General features: G+C 21.0%; 6 protein-coding genes across 8 annotated transcripts in view; 3 read left to right on the top strand and 3 right to left on the bottom strand.

The window, feature by feature from the left end:
• Positions 1–540: 540 nt before the first annotated feature.
• Positions 541–10,171, bottom strand: LOC127290926 (serine/threonine-protein phosphatase 6 regulatory ankyrin repeat subunit A-like). The gene is made up of 11 exons (XM_051319765.1): positions 9,734–10,171; positions 8,397–8,518; positions 8,043–8,300; positions 7,538–7,730; positions 3,582–3,771; positions 3,070–3,316; positions 2,694–2,808; positions 2,483–2,572; positions 1,331–1,539; positions 919–1,147; positions 541–841 (listed from the first exon to the last, which is right to left on the bottom strand). Exons 1-11 carry the CDS (start codon positions 9,758–9,760, stop codon positions 656–658), a joined length of 1,866 nt encoding a protein of 621 aa, XP_051175722.1. The 5' UTR covers positions 9,761–10,171; the 3' UTR covers positions 541–655.
• Positions 10,172–10,698: 527 nt separating this feature from the next.
• Positions 10,699–14,414, top strand: LOC127290960 (GDP-fucose protein O-fucosyltransferase 2). Its single transcript, XM_051319825.1, has 8 exons — positions 10,699–11,050; positions 11,427–11,563; positions 11,863–11,988; positions 12,503–12,770; positions 13,099–13,294; positions 13,601–13,778; positions 13,942–14,071; positions 14,212–14,414. Exons 1-8 carry the CDS (start codon positions 10,917–10,919, stop codon positions 14,360–14,362), a joined length of 1,320 nt encoding a protein of 439 aa, XP_051175782.1. The 5' UTR covers positions 10,699–10,916; the 3' UTR covers positions 14,363–14,414.
• A 416-nt stretch (positions 14,415–14,830) lies between these two features.
• Positions 14,831–20,879, top strand: LOC127290939 (collagen alpha-1(XXII) chain-like). Its single transcript, XM_051319781.1, has 6 exons — positions 14,831–14,943; positions 15,422–15,531; positions 16,079–16,270; positions 17,097–17,130; positions 17,647–17,765; positions 18,270–20,879. Exons 1-6 carry the CDS (start codon positions 14,930–14,932, stop codon positions 20,366–20,368), a joined length of 2,568 nt encoding a protein of 855 aa, XP_051175738.1. The 5' UTR covers positions 14,831–14,929; the 3' UTR covers positions 20,369–20,879.
• Positions 20,880–21,493: 614 nt separating this feature from the next.
• LOC127290966 (biogenesis of lysosome-related organelles complex 1 subunit 6-like) lies at positions 21,494–24,109 on the bottom strand. Its single transcript, XM_051319833.1, has 5 exons — positions 23,852–24,109; positions 22,879–23,001; positions 22,702–22,789; positions 22,100–22,186; positions 21,494–21,641 (listed from the first exon to the last, which is right to left on the bottom strand). The coding sequence occupies exons 1-5, from the start codon at positions 23,917–23,919 to the stop codon at positions 21,510–21,512; spliced, it is 498 nt and encodes a 165-aa protein (XP_051175790.1). The 5' UTR covers positions 23,920–24,109; the 3' UTR covers positions 21,494–21,509.
• Positions 24,110–24,416: 307 nt separating this feature from the next.
• Positions 24,417–27,360, top strand: part of LOC127290940 (ubiquitin carboxyl-terminal hydrolase 48-like) — a 152,184-nt gene continuing 149,240 nt past the window's right edge. Inside the window, exon 1 of the mRNA XM_051319782.1 lies at positions 24,417–24,680. Within this exon, the coding sequence (XP_051175739.1) occupies positions 24,678–24,680 (3 nt within the window). The 5' untranslated portion in view covers positions 24,417–24,677. The remainder of the gene's footprint in view (positions 24,681–27,360) is intronic.
• Positions 25,742–27,274, bottom strand: LOC127290942 (mitotic spindle assembly checkpoint protein MAD2B). 3 transcript variants are annotated; one of them, XM_051319790.1, is made up of 4 exons: positions 27,209–27,274; positions 27,100–27,130; positions 26,733–27,030; positions 25,743–26,117 (listed from the first exon to the last, which is right to left on the bottom strand). In XM_051319790.1, exons 2-4 carry the CDS (start codon positions 27,116–27,118, stop codon positions 25,784–25,786), a joined length of 651 nt encoding a protein of 216 aa, XP_051175747.1. In that variant the 5' UTR covers positions 27,119–27,130; positions 27,209–27,274; the 3' UTR covers positions 25,743–25,783. The 3 variants fall into 3 exon arrangements, with proteins under 3 accessions (XP_051175748.1, XP_051175747.1, XP_051175746.1); XM_051319791.1 differs by lacking the exon at positions 27,209–27,274 and having other exon boundaries at positions 25,742–26,117; positions 26,733–27,000; XM_051319789.1 differs by having other exon boundaries at positions 25,744–26,117; positions 27,100–27,243.

Raw genomic sequence — 27,360 nt, 5'->3', positions numbered from 1 at the left:
TTTAAACAATTTTTTTAAACATCAAAAAAATATAATTATTTTAATAATAATATGATAATAATTATTATATTAATAATTATAATGTTTTTTTATTTTGTTTATGTTTAAAAAAAATTGTTTGAACGTAAAAAATATTATAATTATAATATTAATGATAATAATAAACAATAAAAAAATTAAAAAATAAATAAGTTTCTAGAAATTCACTATATTTTTTTAAAAATAATTTGAAATATTTTAAAAAGCTTTCAAACATATAAAAATTTCTAAAAAGAAAAAAAAAATTTTTTTTCCCCCAAAAAGTTGTTGTAAAACATTGAGTTGTTTTTTTTTGTTTTATAAACGCATTAAAAAATCACTATGTTAACGATTCGTAAAAATCGACAATTTTTATACAAATAAAAGATTGAATTTCATTCAATCGAAAAAAATTCTATTCCTTTTCAAAAAAAGAACAAATATTTTTAAATAAAATAATAAATAAATAAATAAATAAAAAAATAATAATATTCTCACCTCAAATAAATATCGAAATAAATATTGATATTTGGGACTTCCGGCTTTTTGACATATTTCCAACAAAAAAAAAAAAAATAATTCTCCCTCCATTCGTAGGGAAGATAAAAAAAAAATAGTAATTAATTTTTTTTTTTTTCTAAAAACTCTTGCGTTTTTTCGATTCATTAATTTCTTTTAATCGCGGTTGTAAAAGTTCTATACACTCCTCGTGACCTCTTGCGCGTGCAAATGAAAATGGTGTTTTTCCATTGTCATCGCGAATTTGTACATCTTTATAGACACCAAGCAGCCAACGTAAAATATGATGATGTCCATGATACGCCTTTAACAAAAAAAAATATATTTTATTTTAATAAAAAATTGATAAAATTAAAAAAAAAAAATAAAATAAATACTCACCGCCAGATGTAATGGTGTCAGCGAAGGATTAAATAAAGCATCGCGTAAAAAATCATCATTTGGATTGTAATTATGAATACTTTGCCAAATAATATTTAATGTATTAATATTCCCACCAACAGTCGCATAGTGAAGCGTTGAAAAATTATTTTTATCCCTTTTTAATGGATCCGCTTTATGCTCAAGTAAATATTGAACGCAACTTTGCATCTTGCAATTTCCCTCTAGTCTGAAGAAAAAACGTTTTTTTTAAAAAATATATTTAAATAAATAAATATATAATTTAATAATTAATAATTCAAAAAATTAATTTTATTTAGAAATTTATTAATTTTATAAATCAATAATTTAAAAATTAAGCTCTTTTTAGAAATTAATAATAATAATAATAATAATAATAATGAAAACGTACTGATTACAAGAAGCCGCGGCTGCAAAATGTAATGGAGTGACACCTTTGACATCAATTGCATTAGGATTACTGCCGAAACTAACAAGAGTGAAAATACAAAGATAGTGCTCTTGACTTGCGGCATAGTGCAACGGTAATCGACCCTCATTGTCCATTGAGCGAAAATTCGATCCACTCGATAGCAAAAGATCCAGACAATTCACCGAACCCTTAAAATTATTATTTAATATTTAAATATTTATTATTTAATTATTATTATAATGTTTCTGTCTTAAAAAAAGGAAAAAAAAATATGCTAAAAGTATATGTTTTCATTAATCAAAAACGAAAGTTAGAAGTTCAAAGGCTTTTTTTGGAATTTAAAAAAGTATTTGTTTTTATACGAAATTTGTGTTTTCTTTTGTTTTTGCCAAATATGTTTTCATTAATCAAGAACGAAAGTTAGAAGTTTGAAGGGTTTTTTTTATCGTTAATTTTCATCTTTTTTTGTGCCAAGTATGTTTTCATTAATCAAGAACGAAAGTTAGAAGCTCGAAGGCTTTTTTTGTCGTAAATTTTCTTCTTTTTTTCTGCCAAATATGTTTTCATTAATCAAGAACGAAAGTTAGAAGCTCGAAGGCTTTTTTTTGTCGTAAACGAAATTTGTGTTTTCTTATTTTGCCAAATATGTTTTCATTAATCAAGAACCAAAGTTAGAAGCTCGAAGGCTTTTTTTGTCGTAAACGAAATTTGTGTTTTCTTATTTTGCCAAATATGTTTTCATTAATCAAGAACGAAAGTTAGAAGCTCGAAGGCTTTTTTTGTCGTAAATTTTCTTCTTTTTTTTCTGCCAAATATGTTTTCATTAATCAAGAACGAAAGTTAGAAGCTCGAAGGCTTTTTTTTGTCGTAAACGAAATTTGTGTTTTCTTATTTTGCCAAATATGTTTTCATTAATCAAGAACCAAAGTTAGAAGCTCGAAGGCTTTTTTTGTCGTAAATTTTCTTTTGTTTTTTGTTTCGTAGAAACGAAATTTGAATTTTTCTTATTTTGCCAAATATGTTTTTCATTAATCAAGAACCGAAAGTTAGAAGTTCAACGGCTTTTTTTCCACATTAAACTAATCTTCATACCTACAACAAAATAAAAATCAAAAATTATACAACAATTACCTTGAAGGCTGCTAAATGCAAAGGTGTTCTTCCATTATTATCCCTTGAATCAATGTGTCCCATATCTGCCTGCAATAATTTTCTACAAACCTGAAAATAAATATTCGTTTAATTTCAAAAATTTAATTATTAAATATATTAATATAATTGATTAAATAAATAATTTTTGAAATTGTCAATAAAAAGAAAATAATTTTTTTTTCATTCTCACTTCGACACGATTTTTTAGACAACTAAAATGCAAAGGCGTCTGTCCTAGAGAATTTTTCGTTAAAGGCGATGCTCCATTCTCTAAAAGTTCCATTGTTAAACACTCGTGTCCGTACCTTAAAAAATAATTTATTACCTTCTTACTAAAACCTTACATTATCTTCTTTATATTCCTTATTATTAATTTATTTACATCAAGAATCTTTAAAAAAAAAAAACCACTAAACATTCTATTCGAAAATTTATATCTTTTGGGTCGCAAAATAGAGTCAAAAATTACAATTATTATTAATATTATTATTTACTTTTAAGAAGTGAATATTTAATTTAATTATTAAATAATTAATTAATTATATTTAATGGAATAAATTTCTTACCAAGCAGCAAAATGAAGAGCAGTATTTCCCTTATTGTCCTGTGTCTCAACAGAAGCACCAGCGTCAAGTAATTGTTTTGAGAGTGTGAATCTACCGTGAATTGCCGTCATATGCAATGGTGTACGTCCAATTGCCGATCGAGCATTAATTTGCGCTTCCGAATGAAGAAGAATTTCAAAACAATCAACACTCTCTGAACTTGCACACGCTATATGCAATGGTGTGTGTCCCTGAGAATTTCTTGCGTCTTAAAAAAAAAAGAATAATTCTATTTCATTTTAAAAATTGTTTGTTTTTCAAATTAAATAATTATTAAATAAAATTACTATTAATTAAATTAAATAATTCATAATTACTAAACAAGTTAAATAATAAAATTAATTCATATAAGATAGGAAAAAACCGTTTCTAGTCTAGAAAATAAAATAATACCTTGATACATAAATTAATTAATGAAAAATAAATTGTGTAAATTATTAAATGTGATGATTAATAATTTTTTTTTTACTTACCAACAGACGCTCCGCTATTAATTAATTCCGTGATTGAATTTGGCTGAGCGTTGAGACACGCGACATGTAACGGCGAATTTCCATTAAGTGTTCGTGCCTCAATATTTGCTCTCGCTTCTAACAATAATCGAATACATTTCACTCTTCCAGAAGCAACGGCCGCATGTAATGGTGTATATAAATCTTGATCCTGAAAAAATTATTATTAATTTCAATTTATTAATTATTAATTAATAATAATTATTATTAGTATCCTTATTTATTTACACAATTTATAATAATATAATATTATTATTAATATTACACGAATAAAATTTATAAAATTATTTTTATTATTAAATCTGTGCTGAATTTGTGATTTTTAAGTAAATTTTAAATTAAATTAAATAATTATTAATAAATATAAATCAGGGTGTCTAACAACTGTTAGAAAAAAAATTCCCTGACTTAAATTACACTAAAATATTTTTATTTTGATACAATTAAATCATTTAACTGTCTATTATCCACTAATTTCATATGTATATGAAACCAAATAAATAATGTTTCGTAAAAAATAAAATATTTGAGTGAAATAAATAAACCAATTGGGAAAGTATAAATATTTTCAACATTTAATTTAAAAAAAGTTTTACGGCGTTAAATCTTAAATTAACAAATTTTTATTTAGTAAAATTATATAAAGCGGATTTTCTAGTATATCGAATTTCAAATTAATACAATTTCAATTTAATGGAATTTATGTCAAGAAAAATTGCATAAAGAACAAATTTTTTTTAACACAATTGTTATTTTAGTAAATTTCGATTTATCAAAATATTTACTTATCACAATTGTCATTGAATAAATTAAAAATTAACAGAATTTCTATTTAACAAAATTCTTAATTAAAAAAGTTTATATTAAAGAAAATTTTAATTCCAACTAATTCTTCTTTAACAGAATTCTCATTTAAAATCAATTATTTTCAAAATTTTCAGTTCAAAATCAATAAAAATTCAATTATTTTCAAAAATTTCAGATAAAATTCAATTATTTTCAAAATTTTCAGTCCAAAATTAACAAAAATTCAATTATTTTCAAAATTTTCAATTCAAAATCAACTAAAATTCAATTATTTTCAAAATTTTCAATTCAAACTCAACTCAAATTTAATTATTTTTAAAATTTTCAATTCAAAATTAACAAAAATTCAATTATTTTCAAAATTTTCAATTCAAAATCAACTAAAATTCAATTATTTTCAAAATTTTCAATTCCAACTCAACTCAAGTTTAATTATTTTTAAAATTTTCAATTCAAAAACAATAAAAATTCAATTAATTAAAAAAATTTCTTTTCAAAATCAACTAAAATTCAATTATTTTACAAAATTTCTAAAAAAAATTAACCAAAATTCAATTATTTTCAAAATTTTCAGTCCAAAATTAACAAAAATTCAATTATTTTCAAAATTTTCAATTCAAAATCAACTAAAATTCAATTATTTTCAAAATTTTCAATTCAAACTCAACTCAAATTTAATTATTTTTAAAATTTTCAATTCAAAATTAACAAAAATTCAATTATTTTCAAAATTTTCAATTCAAAATCAACTCAAGTTTAATTATTTTTAAAATTTTCAATTCAAAATCAATAAAAATTCAATTATTTTCAAAAATTTCAATTCATAATAAACTATAATTAAATTATTATCAAAATTTCAATTGAAAATCAATTATTTTCAAAATTTTATATCCAAAATCAACAACTGAAATTCAATTATTTTCCAAAATTTCAAATCAAATTTAACCAAAATTCAATTATTTTCTAAATTGTCAATTGAAATTCAATTACGTTCAAAATTTTTAGTCCAAAATTAACAAAACTTCAATTATTTTCTAAATTTTCAATTCAAAATCAACTAAAATTTAATTATTTTCCAAATATCAATTAAAATTCAATTAATTAAAAAAATTTCTATTAAAAATCAACCAAAATTCAATTATTTTCCAAAATGTCAATTGAAATTCAATTAGTTTAAAAATTTTCAGTCCAAAATTAACAAACATTCAATTTTTTTTGAAAAATTTCAATTCAAAATCAACTAAAATTCAATTATTTTAAAAATTTTCAATTTAAAATTTATAAAAATTCAATTATTTTCCAAAATTTTCAATTCAAACTCAACTCAAATTTAATTATTTTCTAAATTTTCAATTCAAAATCAACTAAAATTCAATTATTTTAAAAATTTCAATTCAAAATTTATAAAAATTCAATTATTTTCAAAATTTTCAATTCAAAATCAACTCAAATGTAATTATTTTAAAAATTTTCAAATTAAAATTTATAAAAATTGAATTATTTTCAAAATTTTCATTCCAAATTCAACTAAAATTCAATTATTTACAAAAATGTAAATTATAAATTAATTTTTTTTGAAAATATTCAATTCAAAATCAAGCAAAATTCAATTATTTTCCAAAATTTCAATTTAAAAGCTTCTAAAATTTTCAATCTCAAATTTTTTGAAATTTAATAATTCCAATTATAACTATCCTGAATTTTAATTTTTTTTTAATTTACTCTTCGGAAAATTCAACCATCTAAAATCATTTTTCACTTAAAAAGTTTTTAAATTTTTATATTTTTGTCTGCAATTTCTCATCAATTTTTTAGTGATATTATCAAAAATTATAAATTAAAAATCACTTGAAGTTCAATTAATTTAAAAAATCAAAATTTATAAATCTTTGAAAATTCAATTACTTTTAAAAAATATTATCCAAAAATTATTTGATAAATTATTTTTAGTTTTGTAAAATTTTGATTATTGTCTGAAAATTAACAAAATCTTTTCAAATTCAATTATTTCTAAAAAAAATTAAACTTTAACTCTTCCAAAATAATTATTTAAAAAAAAAATTATATTTAAAAATCTGTAAAACTTGATTCAATTTTGCCTAAAATTTTTTTGACCATAAAAAATTAAAAATTATGAAAAAATTTTTAATTCGAATAAATTGCTTAAATCAAGTAGATTTTATAGTGTATCGAATTTCAAATTAATAGAATTTTAATTTAACGGAATTTATGTCAAGAAAAATTGCATAAAGAACAATTTTTTTTCACAGAATTGTTATTTTAGTAAATTTCGATTCATCAAAATATTTACTTAACAAAATTGTCATTGTATAAATCCACAATTAACAGAATTTCTATTTAACAAAATTCTTAATTAACAAAGTTTTTATTAAAGAAAATTTTAATTCCAACTAATTCTTATTTAACAGAATTTTCTCATTTAAGAAAAATTCTACTTAGTTCATTTTTTTGTCAATTTTTATAAACATAAATTTCGTTAAATTCAAAATTATATTAATTTAAAATTTTTTAAAAAAAGTATTAGAAAAAATGCTTTATAAGAGTTCTGCTAAATGGAAATTAAATCGAATTTTAGTTAAATGTAAATTGAAAATTTTTGCATAATATAAATTCCACTTTATACAATTTTCAAAAATAGAAATTCGATAATTTAATATTCAACGCCGTGAAAATTTTTTATAAATTAAATGTGGATATTAGCATTAAATAATAAATTATTTGTATTAATGAATAATTTAATTTATTTGAAGTTGAAACCGCTAAAATAAAATTCAAATAATTTTGATTTATATATAAAAAACGAAATATTTTACTGAAAAAAAAATAAATTTATTTATTAAATTTATTAAATTCAATAAATAGTAGAAAATAATTATTTACTTAATGAATATATATATCACATGCTTAATAATTGAGTGTGAAGACCAACTTTTTAATTTGCATTTGCTTTGAGGAAAAAAAGTAAAAAAAAATTTTTTTAAACTAATATTATTTATAAAAAAAATTCCAGAAAATTAAAGAAATTCCCTGACCGTTAGACACCCTGTAAATTAAATAAATTAAAAAAAAAACAATTGATTAAAACTCACTTTTCCATCGACTTTCGCTAATTCTTGTAATAAAAGTTCAACGACACAATCGTGTCCCATATGCGCTGCAACATGCAATGCTCGTCTTCCATTTTTATCAGTTTCCTCAATTGATGCTTGATGGGCTAATAAAAATTTTGTCATTGATTCATGACCATTAAATGCAGCGAGATGCAAACTCGTTCTTCCTTCGCTGCAAAAAAAAAAGAAAACAAAAATACATTTACTGAAGTGAAAAATTTTAAATAAATTTAAATATAATAATTGTAAATAATTATAAATAATTGAAGATAATTTTAATTTACTAATAATAACAATAATGTTTATTTTTTTGATTATTATTTATTATTATTATTTATTATTTATTGATTATTATTTATTTTTTTTTTTAATAAATATCTATTTAATTTATTATATTTTCAAATTTATTTTCATTACCTGGATATAAATAAAAATTTAAGAAATAATTAAATTACAAAATTTTATATTGAAAAAAAAAACTCACCTATCTTTCGCATCAATATCAACAATTGGAGCTAATAATTGAGCGCATGGAATCGAATTATTTGCAGCGGCAATATGAAGTGGAGTTTGTAAATTACAATCTTGAACATTTGAATTTGCTCTTTGTGATAAAAGTGCATTGACAATTGTTCGATTATTTAAATAACACGCCTTATGTAATGGTGTTTGTCCTGAATTATCTCTTTTATTAACATCAGCTCCATTATCAATTAATAATTCGACAATTCGCAAATCTCCCCTGGAAAAATTGAAATAAAAAATAAATAAATATTAAAAAAAAAGAAACAAATATTTAATTTTCGTTATTTATTTATTTTTTTGTTTTTTGTAATACCTGTATGCTGCTGCATGTAAAAAAGAACGATTTTCCGAGTCGTGCCAATCGATTCTTTCATGTTTCACCATTATTTTAGCGACTTCGAAATTCCCTCGAAATATTGCTTGCAATAACGGTGACTAAAAAAAAAAAAAAGAAAAAACCGCATGATTTCTCTAATTGAAAATCCAATTTTTTTTTTTTTTTATACAAATTTCAAAACTTTCTATAATTAACTATATAAAAAAAATTTGTTCAATTATATTTAAAAATTAATTTATTACAAGTTTCAAAAATAATAATTAAAAAAAAAATATTCAATTTATTACATTTTTTTAAAAATTAATTTATATTATTTATTTATTTAACTAGAAATATTTCTATTATAATTTATATTATATTTATCAATTATTGTAATTATTTAGTTTTGTAATAATTAATTTTTAATTATTCATTTTTAGGGAAAATAATTTACTAAAATATTATTATTAAAAATAATTATTACGAATTATATTAATATATTATAAATAATAAAAATATTATTATTAATAATAAACAAATTATTGCAATTAAATTACGTTGTAAATTATTTAAACAAGAATTATTATTTAAATTTAAAATGTAATTAATATTATCTATTTATTACAAAAAAAAAAGAAAAAAAAACTAAAACTATAAGATTCATGGAAGTAAATTTTCCGATATTTAATTTTAATAATTAATTTTAATTATTAATTTACTATGTAATTATTATTTTTACTTGTAAATAATAATCTAGTATAAAAAAAATTTTTACAACAGAAAATTACATAATTCATCCTAAAATTGTAAAAGAAAAATAATTTTCTCGAAAAAATTGGAAAAATTTAAATTTCTTTAAAAATTAAATTTATATATATATATATATATATATAATTAATGCGAAAAAAATTACTTTTTAACAAATTTTATACTTAAAATAAACGAAATAAAATTAAATTCGAAATATTAAAAAAAAATTACTTTCTCATGTATTAGAAATGCGAAAAAAAGCAGAACATAACCTCAAAATAACGTTTATGACAAATTTTACCAATTTCACATAGTAAAACAATAATAATTTAAAACAAAATCCCGGTTAAAAAAAAAAATTAAAAACAATCACTTTTTTGCGATATATTCAATAATATATACATAACCTCAAAATAATTTCATGACAATTTTCACAATTTTTCGCAAAATAATTCCAGCATTAATTTCACAATTTGAACGAAAATGAAATATAAGACATTAATAATTATTGAAAATTGCAAAAAGAAATAATTGTCAAATAATTGCTAGATGTAGAAATAAAAAGAAAATTGAATAATACTTACCTCCTCACAAAGGGGATGAGAATTCATTGTTAAGAGATGCGTATTCGTGAAGGAAAAAAAAAAAAAAAAAAAAAAAAATAGGGGCAGAAATAACTGAAGCACACACTTTTAAACTATAATTAATAATATAACTTTACGAAATATATATTTATAATAAATAAAAGAATTGAAAAAATTGCCTAAATTTTCCCCGGAAATAATTTTGACAGATTGTCCATGACATTCGCATATTTAATGCCCGCATATATATGACAAATCAAACGCGAGAATATTTTTTCCCCCAATAAAATTTCGTTCACATTTTTTTAATATTTGTTTCTCAATTTTTGCGCAAAAAAAATAACAAACGACAAATAACTGTTTTCTTTTTTAAATAAAAAAATGAGAAAACCTATTTAATTAAATACTGAGATAAAGAGAGAGAGAGAGAGAAAAAAAAATTATTAGAGAAGAAGAACGAAACAAAGACTGCTGAAGTCAAATGAGTTGTTTTTTAAAAAAAAATTTTAATAAATTTTTTTCATTAATTATCAAGTAGAAAGAAGTGTAAGGATATTAACTATTTACTTTTTTTATAATTTACGAAAAAATAACACTATAATTACCAGAATCACAATAATTAAATAAATGTAGAAATAAAATTATTAATGAAATAAATAAATAATAATAAATACTGATTTGACTAGTGTTGTGTAACAATTAAAATTCTAAATTAAAATTAAAAATTCCTATAAATAATTGAAATAAAATAAAAAATAAATACTGATTTGACTAGTGTAGTGCACCAATCAATGAAAATTCAAAATTTAAATTAAAATTCAAAATTAAATATTTATCGTTTGACAATTTTCTTTATAAAAAAAATTAAATTATAAAATAATAAAAATAGTTTTAAATAAATTTTGTTTTGTAAAATAGAAAATTATCAACACAATCGCTTAATTAGTAACATAACCTAGTTAACTTGGAAACAATAACAAAGTTCTTAATATACAAAAGTGTTTATAAAAAATCTAATAAAGTTTGTGATAAAAAATAGAAAAATATTTATTTACCATATATAAATAATTCCCCTTTTTTTTTAGAAATAAATAAAAAAAAATGTAGAAAAAACGTGATTTAAATATAGTATCGATATATTTTTGAGAGGCGATAAACGCCTATTTATATTATAACCTCAAAAATGTTAAAAAAAATTTTTTTATTGTCTTTATTATTGTTAATTGTAAATAAAATATTTTCCGATTCAATATTTTCCACTGAATTGAAAAATGATGGTAAAAAAAATTCTCTTGATATTAATTTTTCAACAAAAAGGTAAGATTAAAAATAATATTTATCGATTTTTTGTTAATTAAAAAAAAAAATTGTTTAATTTTTTGCACTCTTAATTAAAATAATAATAATAATAATAATAATAATAATAATAATAATAATAATAATATAAATATTGCGAAATATATATAAATATATATTTTTAAATTATAATTTGTTAATAAATATTAATTAAATTTTTTTTTATTATTTTAATATTACATTAAATTACAAATAGATCGCCCCAAAAATGGGGTATTCCATGTAAAGTGAAACACGATTTTATTTTTACATTTGTGATTTATTTGAATTTTTTTTTTTTTATTCAGTGAAAAAAAAATAAATAGAAATTGAATTTATAAAAAATAACATTTTACAGATACATTCTTTATGATGTAAATCCTCCCGAAGGATTTAATCTTCGACGAGATGTTTACGTTCGAATTGCTGTTTTTGTAAAAAAATTATTAGAAGAACAAAGCAAATATCATTGGATTTTAGTTCTTCCGCCTTGGGGTAATAAATAAATAAATTAATTAAAAAAATAAATTAAATAAATTAAAAAAATAAATTAAATAAATTAAAAAAATAAATTAAATTAATTAAAAAAATAAATTAAATAAATTAAAAAAATAAATTAAATTAATTAAAAAATAAATTAATTAAATAAAAAAGAATTTAGTTAAAAAGGTAGCAAAAAAAAGAGAATTTTTAGTAACAAATTTTTGTAAAAAAGAAAAAATTTTAAATTTAATATTTTTAGAAATATTTTTAAATGAAAAATTAACGGTATTTTTTGTTTTTCTTTTTTACAGGAAAATTATATCATTGGAAAAGTAAAGATATTGGACCACAAGTTCAAATTCCCTGGGGATATTTTTTTGATATTTCCAGTCTCAGGAAATATATTCCTATTATGGAAATGCATGAATTTTTAAAAGGTTTTTTTTTCTCTATTTCATTAGTTTCGTTAAATTTTTATTTTAATTTCAAATTTTGTTTCTAATCGTTTTAAAATAGAATTAAATTATTAATTTATTATATAAATAATTAGAATTTAATTACAGAATATTTTTTTTCATTCCTTTTTTTAATTTTTTAATTAAATTTCAATTAATTATTTTTAATAAAAAAATAAATAATTATAATTAAAGTAATTTAATTATTTAATTATTTTAATAATTCATTATTAGATATTTTAATTATTATTTATTATTATTTAATATATATTTTTTTTATTATTTTTTAATTATTTACTATAATATTGTAAATTTAATTATTTATTTGCAAAATTTTACTAAAATTTTGTAAAAATTGTAAATTAATTTAAATACAATTGTAAATAAATTAAAAATTTTAATTTCTACAATTTATTACAAAAATAATTTGATAATAAAATTTTATAAATTTAATAATGGAATATTTTTTTTTAATTTTAATTTTTTTTTTTTGCAGAATATCCCTCGAAGGAAGGTGGAACCGATTTGGATATTGTTTATATTTTACAAAATGACGAGGAAATGTTTAAAACAGGCAAATTTGAGGAGAAAAATAAAATTATTAATTGTCAAAAAGGTCGGGTGCAATATGAACAAATTGGTGAAAATGAATTTTTTGGCAATTTTTGGGGCTATGACAATATAACAGCACGACAATTGAAATGTGTAATTTTTCATGGTACTGCATCGAATTTAAAGGAAAATTTACAACCACAACTTTATAGGTAAAAAAAATGGACGGGGTCAAAAAAAAAAAAAAAATTGGCAAAAAATTTTTTTAAAAAATTGCCTTTTGAATTTCTAATTTTCGTTCTTGATTAATGAAAATACTAAGTTGGGCAAACAATTTTTTAGTCTTTCACGAAAAAAAGAATTACAATTTTTTTTGTACTTAATTTAATAAAAAAAAAAATTTATTTAATTTTATTTATTTTTTAAAATTAAATTTTTTTTTTAAATTCTTGTTTTTTTTTTTTTTTGAAATTTACAGTGAATTTATGAATTTTTTTTTCGCAAAAAAATAAATTTTCACTTTTAATTTTTCTCTCGCAGATCAATTGTTTTTGATCATATGGAAATTGCCCTTCACGATTATTTTGGTTCAAGAGAATTTTGGCAAGCCAGACGAAGCATGCGTTTTAATTTGGAACTTTATAAAATTGCCAACAATTTTCGAAAACGTGAATTAAATTCTGATGATATTTCAGATGGAATTGAACGTCCGGAAAATTGGCAAGATGAAAAAAAAGTATTTAAATTGTTTCATTAAATAATTATTTTTTTTTAAAATTAATTATTAAAATAATAAAAATTAAAATAATATTTAAAATTTTTCAATTTTAAAATTAAAAATTTTAAAACATTCTTTTCAAATTAATTTTTTTTTTTTAAATTAAAAATAAATGAAAATAAAAATTTAATTAAATTAATAAATTTTGTAATTAAATATCAAAATAAATTAATAAATCTAATTTATTTGTTCCAAAGAAAAAAAAATTAAAAAATTTAATTTAATTTAAATTTAAAGAAAATATTAATTATTATTTTTTTTTAGGGTGCAAAAAATGCAGTGGGCGGTCCATATTTGGCGGTTCATTTGAGAAGACAAGATTTTCTTAAAGGACGAGTCGAAACTATTCCCACGATAAAAAGCGTTGCTTTACAATTAATGGAAAAATTAAAGGAATTAAATCTCAAAACACTTTTTGTGGCAACGGACACTGATGATTATGGTTTCAAAATACTTTTGTTACTATTTTTTTTTTTTTTTTTTTGAAAATATCAAAAATTAAAAAAATTTTATTTTAATTATTTTTAATTAAAAAAAAAAAAATTAATTATTATCAAAAAAAAAAAAATTTGTTTACTCGTCTCATTAGAATTTAATTGTTTTAGAATTCAAGAAACTTGAAAAGTATTTAGAAAATTTTAAAATCATTAAATTCATTCCCAATGAGAGGGAAAACAATAAATTTAAAGACGGAGGAATTGCAATTATCGATCAAATTATTTGCTCGCACGCCAGGTAATTAATTTATTTTTATTTATAATACTAAGAAAAATAATAAAAATTTTATAAATAATAAATTCATTAATTTTGAATTTTTTTTTTTTGCAATATTTTTAAAATAAATTAAAAAAATTTTTTTTTTTTATTATTCGCAGATATTTCATTGGAACACTCGAGTCGACATTTACATTTCGAATTCAAGAAGAACGTGAAATAATTGGATTTCCCGTTAATTCGACATTTAATCGATTGTGTGGAAAAGATAAAGAATGTCAAAATGTTAGCCAATGGAAAATTGTTTGGTAAAATTTGGAAAACAAAAAAAAAACAAAAAAAAAAAAAAAAGAAAATGACAATAAAAAATTTTTACTTTTTGTAATAAAAAAAAAATCAAAGGAAAAATATATTTTTATTTTTGTTAGAATTAGAACCTTTTTTTAACAATGCTCTATTTTTTAATTAGGAACAAATTGTTAAAAAAAAAAATTTTTTTTTCTAAATTATTTTAGCAAATCAAGAACTAAAATAAAGAAAAAAAATTTTAAATTCAAAATTTTGATTTTTAAAAAGTGATGAAAATGCTACGATTAATATTAATTTTAATTTATTTATAATTAATTAATAATTATTATAATATTAAAAAAAAAAATTATTTTCAAAATTTCAAATTAAATTGAAATTTTATATTTCTTTGACCTATAGTGAAATTTTGCATTAGTAATTATTTTTTAGAATAAGCTATTAAAAATAAGGGGAAAAGTTAAAAATAAAAAATTAATCTCAAAGGTCGCGCGATGTCACGATATTAAGTTATTGCGATTTATTTCTTAGTTACTGTATTTTATAAGATTGGAAAACCCGTGATTTTCCAAGATGATCAAATTTAGGTAAATTATTATTATTATTATTTAAAAAATTTCATTGATTTATTAAAAATTAAATATTTCTACTATATTATTAGTGTTCGTTTCAATGAAAAAATATGAAACAAATTTTTTTAATATATTATATTTTATATTAATTTTATATTAATATTTTATTTTAATTTTGAAAAAAAAATTTTCCGTTTACTAGTTATAAAAATTATAAATAATTAAAAAATAATTTTTATTTATTTATCATCTTTATTTATTATTATTTTATTTTTATTTATTTTTCTTATTTTTAATTAATTTTATTTTCAATTTATTAAAATTTAATGTTTTTTTTTTATAAATTTATTTTGTTAATAATTTTTTAATTGAAAAATAATAATTTTTGCAAATAATTTTGAAAAAAAACAATTTTTATTGAATTTATAATAATAATAATTAAAAACTTTCCATAATAGAAAATTTTTAAATGGTAAAAAAATTTCTATTTCAGAAATAGTTTGAAATATTTTCTATGTTTGGTGCTAATTTTCATCGCGATACAATTAACAGCGGCTGAGAGCGATGAAAAAATTCGCGAAATTTGCACTAACATCTGGAAGGGTAGGAAAAATTTTTTTTATTTCATCCCTATTTCAAATTTTTTACTACTATTTTTTAAATATTTATTTATTGAAATTAATAATAAAAATGGTATTAAAAAAAAATTGTAGTCCTATTTTTAAAATGTGACGCGCTTTATGGAAAGGGATTTTGGCAAAAAGTTATAGGTTATGTTTATGATAGTATTACAGAATTAAATTTTTTTTTTTTGAAAAATCAAAATCAATTTTTATTACATATTTTTGTACTTAAAAAAAACTTAATTAATAATCCATTTGTACTGCAAGTTATACAATTATCTCTGTTTTTTTTACTACGAACTATCATAAACATAACCTATAATTTTTAACTTTTTAAATTTCTTTATCTTCAGCGAAATATACGGTTTTTAATTCTTAACAAATATCTACTTTACCGACTTTTATACACTGAGAAAACTATTCAAAAAAACCAATTTCCAATTGAGAAAAATGACGTAAAGTCGGTAAGTCGGTAAGATAGATTTTTCTCGCTAAATTAAATTTTTCATTATGAAAATAATTTGCAGAAAAAAAACACGAATTGCAATGTTTTTGCCCACCTGGAATTCCATCCCCACCACCTTGGAAAGGTGAACCTGGATTTCCTGGTATTCCAGGACTTCCAGGACTTCAAGGAGAAAAAGGTGAACAAGGACAAATTGGATTTCCTGGTGTTCCAGGATTTCCGGGTCAAAAAGGACAACGAGGCGATTCCGGATAAAATATAAAAAAAAATTATCTATTTTTTTTTGTTGAAAAAATGAATTTAAAATTTTTTTTCAATATAATATAAAAATAAAAAAAATAAATATAAATATAAATAATAAATAAAAAAGAAAAAGAAAAATGTAAATAATTGTCTTTTTAATTAAATTTTTTTTTGTATTTTCAAAAAAAAAAATAAATATTATTTTTGGTTAAATAAAAATTTAGCCTCATAACTTTCATATTTATAGAAGTTTCCTATCTATGTTGCGTCGGTAAAGAAGATTACGTTTCTACGAATATTTTGAATTATTTTGGCGCGATATTTAAATTTCTATATCTACCCTTTTGCAATTCTACATTATCGACAGTATATAGAAGGGCAACTTTGGTTTTAAAATATTAAAACTGAAAAATTTGTTTTTTTCAAAAATGTTTCTTTGTAGGTAATTAAAATTGTTTTTTATTTGAAAAATTTAGAAAAATCTAAATTTAATTTTACTGATAATAAAGAAATTAAATTTAAAAAAAATATTTTTTTTAAAAATAATTTTTTCTCATAAATAAGCAATTAAATAATTTACGTATTATCAAGTGGGACAAAAATCACAATAATCACGTGTTGATTGGAGAGTGAATTTCAGAAAATTGGAATTTCCGTGGACCGTATTATTCATATCATCGGTTTGCAAGGAGATAAAGTATAAAAAATATTTTTTTTCTTTTATAATCTTTTCTTTTTAAGACTAATAAAAATTATCATTATATAAGGAGTTTTAAGATCATAAAAACAGAAATACAGAAGTGAGTTGTCGACAAAAAATTGAATATGAAGTTAATTTAAATCCACAATAAAGTTAAACATGAATTTTCAGTAAGTAACCTAAAAATTCTCAAGGTTAGATTAAAATAATTTTTTTAATTATATATAATCCATTTTTGTCCTAAGCAATAAAATTCAAAAAGTGATTTTACTCCTACAATTATTTTTCAATTTAAAGAATTTGTATTTTTTTTTACCTTTTTTCTATCAATTTAATAAAATAAAACTGATTACAATATAATTTCTTTAATTAAACTTTCAAATAAGAGAAAAGAATAACAGAAAATAACAGTTTTTAATTCAATAATCTTGTCATTTTGTGTCTAATTTTTCAAAAGTGAGTTTCGTTTCTATGTACCGTCGGTAATGTAGTTGAGGCGCCACTGAATATTTCCTAAATAAAGGGCGCGAAATTCAAATCTCTAACAATTAAAAATATATATTTTTTTAATTAATTATAAATTACATTCAAATATTGATAGAAAATTAGATTATTGATAGTAAAACGTTAAAATTTTTAAAAATGTTAAAATTAAAAAGAAAAATTAACTAAAAATTATTTTACAGAAATTATCATTGGAAATATGGATTGATATTTGTGATATTATGTCTGACAATCCGTGACTGTAAAGCCGGAACAACATGTGTGAAAGCAATACGTCAAATTTGCCTTCAAATTTGGGAAGGTACGAGCTTAATCTGACAATATTAATTATGTAAATTTAAAATAATAATAGTAATAATATACATTTAAAATATTAATATTAATTTAAAATTACCTTTTAATATAATTTGACCTAACATAACCTCAAATATAAATACACCCAATTGCATAAATGTTCGTCAACTACCGAACTCTGCTCTAGTGAAAATTTAGTAACTTTATAGTAACTTTCAATTTTAATTATTAACCATTTTGAAATGTTTCCCTGTTCCCTTATGTATTTTCCCCAATTATTCATTATCTAGTATGAAATACTTGCTTTTCAGCCACTAAATCCAATACGACTCTAATTACACTAATTGAATTTCTTCTTTTTCTTCTTCTTCTTCTTCTTCTTAATATTAGTTTTTAGGCAACTTTCAAAATTGCCGATGTAAAGAAAGTATTGTAGAACAGCCTTGACAGAATTTAGTAGGATATTTGATGCCAGGTTGGTTTCCATTAAAAATGAAAAAAAATTTTCCAGAAAAAATTGACGAGTTAATCGAAGAAAGAGGATACGGTTCACCTGGACCAAGGGGATTTACAGGACCACAAGGACGTCAAGGAGCACAAGGTCCGAAAGGTGAGCGAGGTGCTAATGGATGTGGCAAAAAAGGGGATCAAGGACCCAGAGGTCAGAAGGGTGATGCGGGACGTGATGGTTACAATGGATCGAAAGGTTCAATGGGACCCGAAGGTCCTAGAGGTGATAAAGGTTCACCTGGTGAAAAAGGAGAATCAGGACCTACGGGTTCGCAGGGACTTCAAGGACCCATAGGTGTAAGAGGTGATAAAGGAAGTACAGGTGATATTGGAATGGAAGGTCTTAAGGGAGATAAAGGCCTCGAAGGACTGCCTGGTATTCGAGGAGAAAAAGGTGAGGCAGGACCTTCTGGTATTAAAGGCGAAGAAGGACCCAAGGGAATTGCAGGCTCAGTTGGCCTAAAAGGTGATGTGGGACCTACAGGTCCGAAAGGAGAAAAGGGATCACTAGGTCTAGCAGGAGTTGATGGTATGCCAGGACCAGAAGGTCTTCCAGGTATGATAGGAAGCGAAGGATTGCCTGGACTTAATGGTCTGCCGGGAGAAAAAGGAGAAATAGGTTATCCAGGTCCTAAGGGAGATAAAGGATCTCCAGGTTTTGATGGTTGGGAGGGAGAAATAGGACCACAGGGACCTGTAGGACCTCAGGGATTACCAGGAGATGAAGGACCACCAGGACCAACGGGACCTTCGGGTCCACCAGGAGCCCCGGGATTTACAGGACCTCCAGGTCCACGAGGACGTCAAGGAGTTCCAGGTTTGAAAGGTGATAAAGGTTTTAATGGAAGAATAGGTGAAAAAGAAGGTGGAGAAGGATCAGTGAGACCTGCAAGGGGAGAAGGTGGGCCAAGACCGCAGAGAACGAAAGGAGAAAAAGAACGTTCAGGAATTTCTGATTCTGATCGAGAAAAGATAGGATCTTCGATTTCAATAGGAGAAAAAAAAGTTTTAGATCTTCCTGGAGAAATAGGAAAGTCAGAACTTCCAATTACGAAAGAAGAAGGATTAGGAATTGAAGAAACAGCAGTAAAAAAAGAGGACTCAGCTCTTCAAGAATCTACAGCTTTGAAAGCAGATCAGAATACTTTAGGTGTTACTGGAGAAAAGAGGGAGCCAGAACCTGAAATCCCTCCAAGCTTGAAGGAAAAGGTAAAAGCTTCCGAAATTGAGGATTCGCCTGGAGAAAAGAAAAAGCCAGGACCTGAGGAAACTCCAGGTCTGGTGGAAGATACACCTCTTTTAGAAGAAGTAGATTTTGTTGGGGATACAGAAGATCCAGGACTTTCACATAGTACAGAAGAGGAAAGACGTTTGGGAGATAAGGAAACAGGTATGAAAATTGAAGAAGCAGGTTCTGAAGAATCTACAGCTCCGAAAGAAGATCAAAACCCTTCAGAACTTGCAGGTCTTTTTGGAGAAAAGAAAAAACCAGAACCTGCAATTCCTCCAACTTTAAAGGAAAAGGAAGAATCTCCCGAAACTGAAGCTCTGCCTGGAGAAAAGGAGCCAAAATCTACAGGAACTCCAAGTTTGAAAGAAAAGAAAGAATCTCCCGAAACTAAGAATCAGCCTGGAGAAAAGGAAAAGCCAGAACCTGTGGAAACTCCAGGACCGATAGTAGAAAAAACTCTTCTAGAAGTTTTAGATCTTCCTGAAGATGAAGAAAACCCAGGACTTCGAAATACGAAAGAAGAAAGAGAAGAACATTCGGAAATTCAAGAATCAGCTACAAAAACGAAGGATCCTCAAGAATTTATAGCTCCGAAAGAAAATCTAAATCCATTAGAAATTTTTGGTCTTGCTGGAGAACAAAAGAAGGCAGAATCTGCAATTCTTCCAAGTTTGATTGCAAAAGAAAAATCAAAGTCTGAAGAAATCGGCGAATTAGAATCTCCTAATCCGAGTAGATACTTAGAACCACCAAAATCTGATGAGATATTAGGGGAAATAGAAAAAGAAATAGAACTAGAAGATTTACCCGATGTTATTTCTGTTTTAGGAACAGATCATCGGCCTAATATGGATAAAATAGATTATTAACAGGTATCTACCTTACCGACATTTATTATATGAGAAAACTATTTAGAAAATGGATTTGTATAGAGAACGGCGTAAAGTCGGTAAGGTAGATTTCTTCGATAAATCTTTAAAATAAAAAATAATTAAAAGCAATTACTAGTTTTCTATAAAGAACGACGTAAAGTCGATAAGGTAGATTTTTCTCACTAAACGAATAAAAAATAATTCAAAAACCAATGAATATTTTCTTAGAGAACGGCGTAAAGTCGGTAAGGTAGATTTTTCTCGCTAAACATTTTTGAATAAAAATTAATTAAAATCAATGGTTTTTCTTAGAGAGCGTCGTAAAGTCGGTAAGTCGATAAAGTAGTTCTCGCTAAACATTTTTTTTCAAAATAAAAAAAAAATGTCGCAGTGTATCTCAAAAAAGAAACTGTTTATAAAATACTCAAATTTAATTAAATAACTAATAGATTTAAAAAAAATAATGTAATTAAATAATAAAATGAATAAAAAATAATTTCATATCATAGCGAATTATTTTAAAAAATTATATTCCTTATAGAAATTTTTATAACTAAAATTTGTAAAAAAAATTATTTAATACTCTTTGAAAAGGGAAGAAAAATTTTAAAATTTCGTAAGATTTCTATTTTTATTTCATTTCATTTTTACGATTCAGTCTTTCTAAAGTGATTACACGATATTAGTTTTTCTTCTCATAATTCTATAACAATTTTAAATTTAATTTTGATTTTTTTTTATTTAATAATCTATATATATATATATATATTTTTAATATTATTATTGTTATTATTATTTATTATATTATTATAATTATTAAAATGGAGGAAAAAATTTTTTTTTCCTAAAATTTCTAATTTATCTAAATTTATTTTTTCATTTTGAATGAAAAAAAATTAAAAATTTTAAAAAACAATTAAAAACTGTTATAAATTAGTTAAAATTAGTGTAAATTGTTTAAAAAAATTTATTTAAATTAAAAATTAAATTTCTTTTCTTTAAATTTTTTTTTTAAATAAGAACTTTTTTTTATTTAAAAGTAAAAAATTGTAATTAAAATTTGTAAATAAGAATTTTAATACTTTAAATATTTGTTTTTTTTTGGGTTTGGTTTGTTTTCTAAAAAAAAAAATTTAATTTAACTCTGTCCAGGTTCTTCAGTTTTTGGTTTACCTATTAATTCCTGTTCACGTCTCAATTCTTGTTCTCGTTTTTGTTCCTTAAGAACTGCTTCCTTTTGTTTTGTTTTTTGCAATCGTAAAGCTCGATTCTGCAATTATTTTGCAATTTTATCAATGGAAAGCAAAAATATTTGTGAATTTAAAATTTTCTTTTTTTTTGTAATTGTAATTGTAATTTTACTGATTTTTTGTAATTAATAATTAATTAATTTAAAATTTAATTTAATATTTTATTTTAATTTTCGTACTCTTGAAATGTAACGTTTTTGTAAAATTTTTTTTACAAAAAAAATTTCTATAAAAAAAAAAACAATTCTGAAACTTTTCTTTATGGAAAAAATAATAATAAATTAATTTAATAATTTAAATTAATTAATTGAATTTTAATTTTCAATTCCTTAAAATGTAACGTTTTAGTAACATTCTAGTGACATTTTCCATAAAAAAAGCAACTCCGAAACTTTTTTTTTTTAGAAAAAATAATTCTCTGCTTTTAGAAAAAATAATCATTTTCTTATTTTCTAAAATAGGTAAGAAAAATTCTTACCTTTAATTTCGATGTTCGTTCGTGAATTGACACCATATCGGATTTTAGTGAAGAAAGTTTTGTTTGATATGTGTTTATCATTGAAAACTGAAAATGAAAAAAAAAACATTTATGAATTAAAATTTTTTTCTTTTTCACATAAAAATCAACATTCTTTTCTTATTTTCGAAATAATTAAAATAATAATAAAATAATTTATTTTAAAATAAATTAACGGCAGTAAATGAATTTATTTATCGTAAATTAATTAATTTTCTTTAAATAAAAAATTTGCATATATAAAAAAGTTTTTATTTAAAAGTAATTAATTTTCTTTTCTTTATTTGTACAAAAAATAAAAATTTGATTTTCAATTACAAAAAATTTAAAAATAAAAATTGATGTAAATAAATTAAAAATTTTTTAAATTTTATAATTAAACATTTTTTTTTTATTAAATTTTTGAAACTAATGTTCAATTAATTTTTTATTATTAAAACAATAATATTTTATATATATTTAATTTATTAATTAAAATTGGAATAATAATTTTTAAATTTTTTTTTTTAATTCAAAACAATAATGTAATTATTATTATTTAAAAAATATATATATATATTTACTATTTCGTTGATACTGGGCTCTCCTTCGACGTCATTAATTTTTTTATTCTCATTTTGCATCTCGTGCAGCAATGTTTCTTGTTTCGTTCTGAAAAAAATATAAAAATTCAATAAAAAAATTTAATTATTTCAATTAAATAAATAGTTTTTTTTTTAATTTAAAAAATTTTAATTTACGTGAGTTCCTTGAGTTCTTTTTCAAGTTGTTCGAGTGGCGGTTGATAAATATTTAAAAGGCCCTGAGTGAGTTCCTCGGCTGCTTTTTGTAAATCTTGAGAAATCGCCAATTCTTCATTTTCCCTGTTTTTATTTTTTGTTATTAGTATTTTTATTTTCTATTAATTATTTTCTATTATTTAAAATATGAATTATTTCTTATTCTTCATTATTAATTATTAATATTAATTATAACTATTATTATTATTATTATTATTATTATTATTAATATTAATTATTACTATTATTATTATTATTATTATTATAATTATTATCAAATAATTTTAAATATAGTATTTTAAATAAAAAGTTTTATAAAATTAATAAAAAACAAAATTTATTTCTTTTAATTTAAATTAATTTCAATTTTAAATTTAAAAATTCTATAAAATCTTTATAAAAAGTAAATTAAAATAAAAATTATGTAATTTTAATTAAATAAAAAAAAATTAAATAATAAATAATTTAAAATTTTTAATAAATGAATAAGAAAATAATTTTGTTGAATTAATTTTATACGAAAATAATTTTGTTCTCTTTCATTTTAAGGTTATGATTATCGTAGCTTTTCTTTAAAAAAAAAAAAAAAAAAAAACCAAAGAAACGAAAAAATACAAAATTTGTTCTCCTACTTCAAATAATTATTTACGAAACAAAAAAAAATTCTACCTTAATTTCTATATATTAAATTTGCTTTTTCATATATATATTTATTTTTGACGATTTTTGAGGTTAGGATACAAAAGAAACCAATTTTAAAAATTCTATATAACCTATATAAATTATTAATAAAGAATCATTGAAAATGTTTTTAAAAAAATGATTTTAATTTCTATTCATAAATTATGATTTGTTTCCCCCCCCCCAAAAAAAAAAAATTTATAAAAGAAAAAATAACATTAAAATTAAAAATTTGAAAAAAAATATACATTACTTTTTTGGAGATCGAAGTTCTGGTTGAATTTCATCGACAACTGTCGATTCCTCAACGTCGTTCATCATTATTTCTATATCACTCACACACTATATTTATTTTACTCAAAAATTTATATAATTATTAATAAAAACTAATTCAAATTTATTTCTAACAATATTTATATAATTTATTTAATTTTCCACTTTATTTCCCTTAAAATCAAGTGATAAATATTGACATTTTTGCACACAGTGGTTTATTTACGTCGGAAGTCAGCTGACGTTTTTTCAGTTAAAAAAAAGGAATGACTACGCTAGTCATATATACACATCCGGTTCGCGAATTTCAAAAAGTAATAATCGAAATTCTCCCTATTTCTTTATTATTAATTACTAATATATATATATATATTTACATGTAATTTATTAATTAACAAGTAAAAAATATGTTAGAAACATAAAATCGAAAAAATTGATTCGATAATCTTTAGAGAAATATATAAGGAAAATTATTCGTAAACAGTGTAGAACCGGTTGCCTATTACCAGGAAAAATGTTCTTTGCTATTGCGATTCATTTTTTGTTCTCTTCCCTTTATTTGTGATTAAATTAATTGTTTATTAATAATAAATAATTTATAAAGTGTGAAATTAATTCAGTTTTTTTTTAGTTTTCAACAAGTGATGCCAGTTAAAAGTGTAAATTATTTTTTTTTTTTTATTTTATTTTACTTTTCTATATAAATCAAAATAGCAGGCGGAAGTATAGTTTCTCGCAAACATAACCTGCAAAAAAATGAGTTTTGAATTTTCTTCAACAATTTTCAACCTTTTTCCTGATTTAAAATGGTGAGTAATTTGTTTAATTAAATTTTTCGAATGTTATTTTATTTTATGTATATTTCATTATTATTATTATTATTTGTAAAATTTGAAAAATAAATACAAAATTATGTCGTTATTATTGAAATAATTTTCAAAACTTCGAAATTTTTATTTTTATTTTATATTTATTAGTTTTAAATCGAATTATTTTCAATTTTAGAGAAAATTTTTTTGGTTAAAAAAAAAATTACTTTTTTTGTAATTAAAAAAAAAGTATTACTTACTTTTCAAATTCAAATTTTTTTCAAAAACGCATTTTTATTCGGAAATTAATTTTTACAAATAAATATAAATTTATAAATAAAATAAATATTGTTGTAAATTTAATTATATTTAAAACAATTAAAAATTAAATAAAATAATTTTTTTATTTAAATTAAATTAAATAAACGAAATTATTTTTTTTTATTATTATCAAAAAAAAAATGATACATTTTTGAAAAAATCCAAAAAAAATTCACAATTTATTTTTAATTTATGTTCCAAATAAATTTAAAAAAAAAATGATTTTTTATTATTATAATTATTTTTAATGTTTATACATAAAGAATATTTTTATTTTTTAATTTAATTTATTTTTGCAAATTGTTTATTCAAAAAAAAAAAACCAAAAAAAATTATTATTCATTAAAAAACAAAAAATTGGAACATTTTTGGAAAATTGAAAAAAATTACAATTGTTTATTTTTTTTTTTTAAGAATTATTTACTTTTTTTTTGGAAAAAATTTTTATGTAAAAAATGTCTTCTCGTTTCAAATTCAATTAATTTTTACAAATTTAATTATTTATCAACAAAAGGTAAAAATAATTATTTTTTATAAAAAAAAAAAAAAATTCCTATGTTTTTGGAAAATAAAAAAAAATTACAATTGTTTAATTAAAAAATGAATTTATTATTTAAAAAAAAAATTTATAAATAAAAAAAGTATACATTTTTTTGCAAATTTATCTCTTTAAAAAATACAAAAACAAAATTATTATTTATTACTTAAAAAAAAAAAATACAATTTTTGATAGAAAAAAAAAATTATATTCTTGATTTTTGCGGTTTTTTTTTTAATTATTTTTAAAATTTACTCGTTGTTGCCTCATTATTTTCATTAATTTTCGATAATTTATCCTCAATCGTGTACATTTGTAAATTTAAACATTCAGTTTTTATTGTTTTCAATGGTAAGAGTTGTTGATTTTTTAAATCTTTTGTCACGTCGTCGACAATCCATGGAAAATCGGCAAAATTTGCATTTTCACTTAATCCAATGTGTGACGATTCAAAAGTGACAAAATTTATACGAAATGTTGAATTTTCCGGCAATGGCTTTAAATATGATTCCATTGTTGAAATTTTTAAACAAATTGTCCTTAAGGCCTCTTCGGTTTTCAAAAAATAGGGATCTGCCCTGAAAAATAATTTTTCATTCATTATTTTCGTTTGTATTTAATTTATTTAATTTAATTAATTTAATTAATTTAATTTAATTAATTTAATTTAATTAATTTAATTAATTTAATTAATTTAATTAATTTAATTAATTTAATTAATTTAATTAATTTAATTAATTTAATTAATTTAATTAATTTAATTAATTTAATTAATTTAATTAATTTAATTAATTTAATTACTTTAATTATTTTATTTCATTTATTTATTTTAATTAATTACTTGATTTTACTTTTATTTACTTTTTATTAATTAATTTATTTATTTAATAAATTAATTTTTAAAATTAATTTTTTTATTTTTATTTATTATCACAGAATTATTTTATTATTATTTATTGCAATGATTATTATTAATTACGCTAATTATTTATTTTATTTTTTTATTTGTATCGCAGAATTTATTAAAAATAAATACCTAATTAAAAATAATTAATAAATATGTTAAAATTTAATTTATTAATTATATTAATAATTTTATTTTATTTATTTACTGAAATAATTAATTAATTTTATTTATTTATTGCAATTATTAATTAGGCTTATTAAAAATAAAAATAAAAAATTATAATTACTCTTTATCGGAGGCCTTTAAATCGAGAATATCGAAAACAAATTTTTCCACAGGTATTTGTTTATTATTGAAAAATATAATTTGCACTGATTTAACACTTGAAATATCATCCTTTAATAATTCACGTAATGCATTTAAAACATTTTTTAAATATTCATTAAGATCCGGATGTTCCGAAACATAAATACAAATTCCATATAATTTTCTCCTCGAATAAATTGAATCCGGATAAATTTTGCGATAATATAAAATTTGATGAAATGCCGCCTCTAAAAATTCCAAAAGAATATCCGGTGTAACTGAAAAAAAATAGTTCCAACATTTTTTTTTTTTTCTATTTTTTCTTATTTCTATTTTTTTTAACTTACCAATTGACTCTTGTGACATTTTTTTCAATAACTAAAATAATTAATAATTAATCTTTTAATTAATAATTAATTAATAATTGATTAATATTTAATTAATAATTATTTTTACATTGAAATTATTTTTGAATTTCCCTCCGTTATTTTGCTCTCAACTCTGATTGGCCGGCGGCTTTCGTCTAAAAAAATCCAAGATGGCCGCGCGTGTATACAATGAAAATTCACACAATTCTCTAATATTGAAAATAACAAATTTCTCCTGCA

Source organism: Leptopilina boulardi, unplaced genomic scaffold (genome assembly GCF_019393585.1).
Source record: "Leptopilina boulardi isolate dan_hultmark-lab unplaced genomic scaffold, ZJU_Lbou_2.1 LbouV2_97, whole genome shotgun sequence".
Taxonomy (NCBI): domain Eukaryota; kingdom Metazoa; phylum Arthropoda; class Insecta; order Hymenoptera; family Figitidae; genus Leptopilina; species Leptopilina boulardi.
The sequence above is the reverse complement of the archived record's forward strand: the minus strand, read 5'-3'. Positions and strand labels throughout refer to the sequence as shown.

Excerpts from the sequence above, each read along its gene's own strand:
- LOC127290960 (XM_051319825.1), top strand. The coding sequence starts at position 10,917 with ATGTTAAAAAAAATTTTTTTATTGTCTTTATTATTGTTAATTGTAAAT. Across the intron at positions 11,051-11,426 it reads ATTAATTTTTCAACAAAAAG|ATACATTCTTTATGATGTAA; the intron begins GTAAGATTAAAA and ends AACATTTTACAG. Across the intron at positions 12,771-13,098 it reads TTACAACCACAACTTTATAG|ATCAATTGTTTTTGATCATA; the intron begins GTAAAAAAAATG and ends TTTCTCTCGCAG.
- LOC127290926 (XM_051319765.1), bottom strand. The coding sequence starts at position 9,760 with ATGAATTCTCATCCCCTTTGTGAGGAG. Across the intron at positions 3,772-7,537 it reads TAGCGAAAGTCGATGGAAAA|GATCAAGATTTATATACACC; the intron begins GTGAGTTTTAAT and ends TAATTTTTTCAG. Across the intron at positions 2,573-2,693 it reads GTCTAAAAAATCGTGTCGAA|GTTTGTAGAAAATTATTGCA; the intron begins GTGAGAATGAAA and ends ATTTATTTTCAG.
- LOC127290942 (XM_051319790.1), bottom strand. Across the intron at positions 26,118-26,732 it reads TTAAAGGCCTCCGATAAAGA|GGCAGATCCCTATTTTTTGA; the intron begins GTAATTATAATT and ends ATTATTTTTCAG.
- LOC127290939 (XM_051319781.1), top strand. Across the intron at positions 16,271-17,096 it reads ACAACGAGGCGATTCCGGAT|TTAAATCCACAATAAAGTTA; the intron begins AAAATATAAAAA and ends TATGAAGTTAAT. Across the intron at positions 17,131-17,646 it reads AAGTTAAACATGAATTTTCA|AAATTATCATTGGAAATATG; the intron begins GTAAGTAACCTA and ends ATTATTTTACAG.
- LOC127290966 (XM_051319833.1), bottom strand. The coding sequence starts at position 23,919 with ATGATGAACGACGTTGAGGAATCGACAGTTGTCGATGAAATTCAACCA. Across the intron at positions 23,002-23,851 it reads GAACTTCGATCTCCAAAAAA|GGAAAATGAAGAATTGGCGA; the intron begins GTAATGTATATT and ends AAATAAAAACAG. Across the intron at positions 22,187-22,701 it reads AGCCCAGTATCAACGAAATA|TTTTCAATGATAAACACATA; the intron begins GTAAATATATAT and ends TTTCATTTTCAG.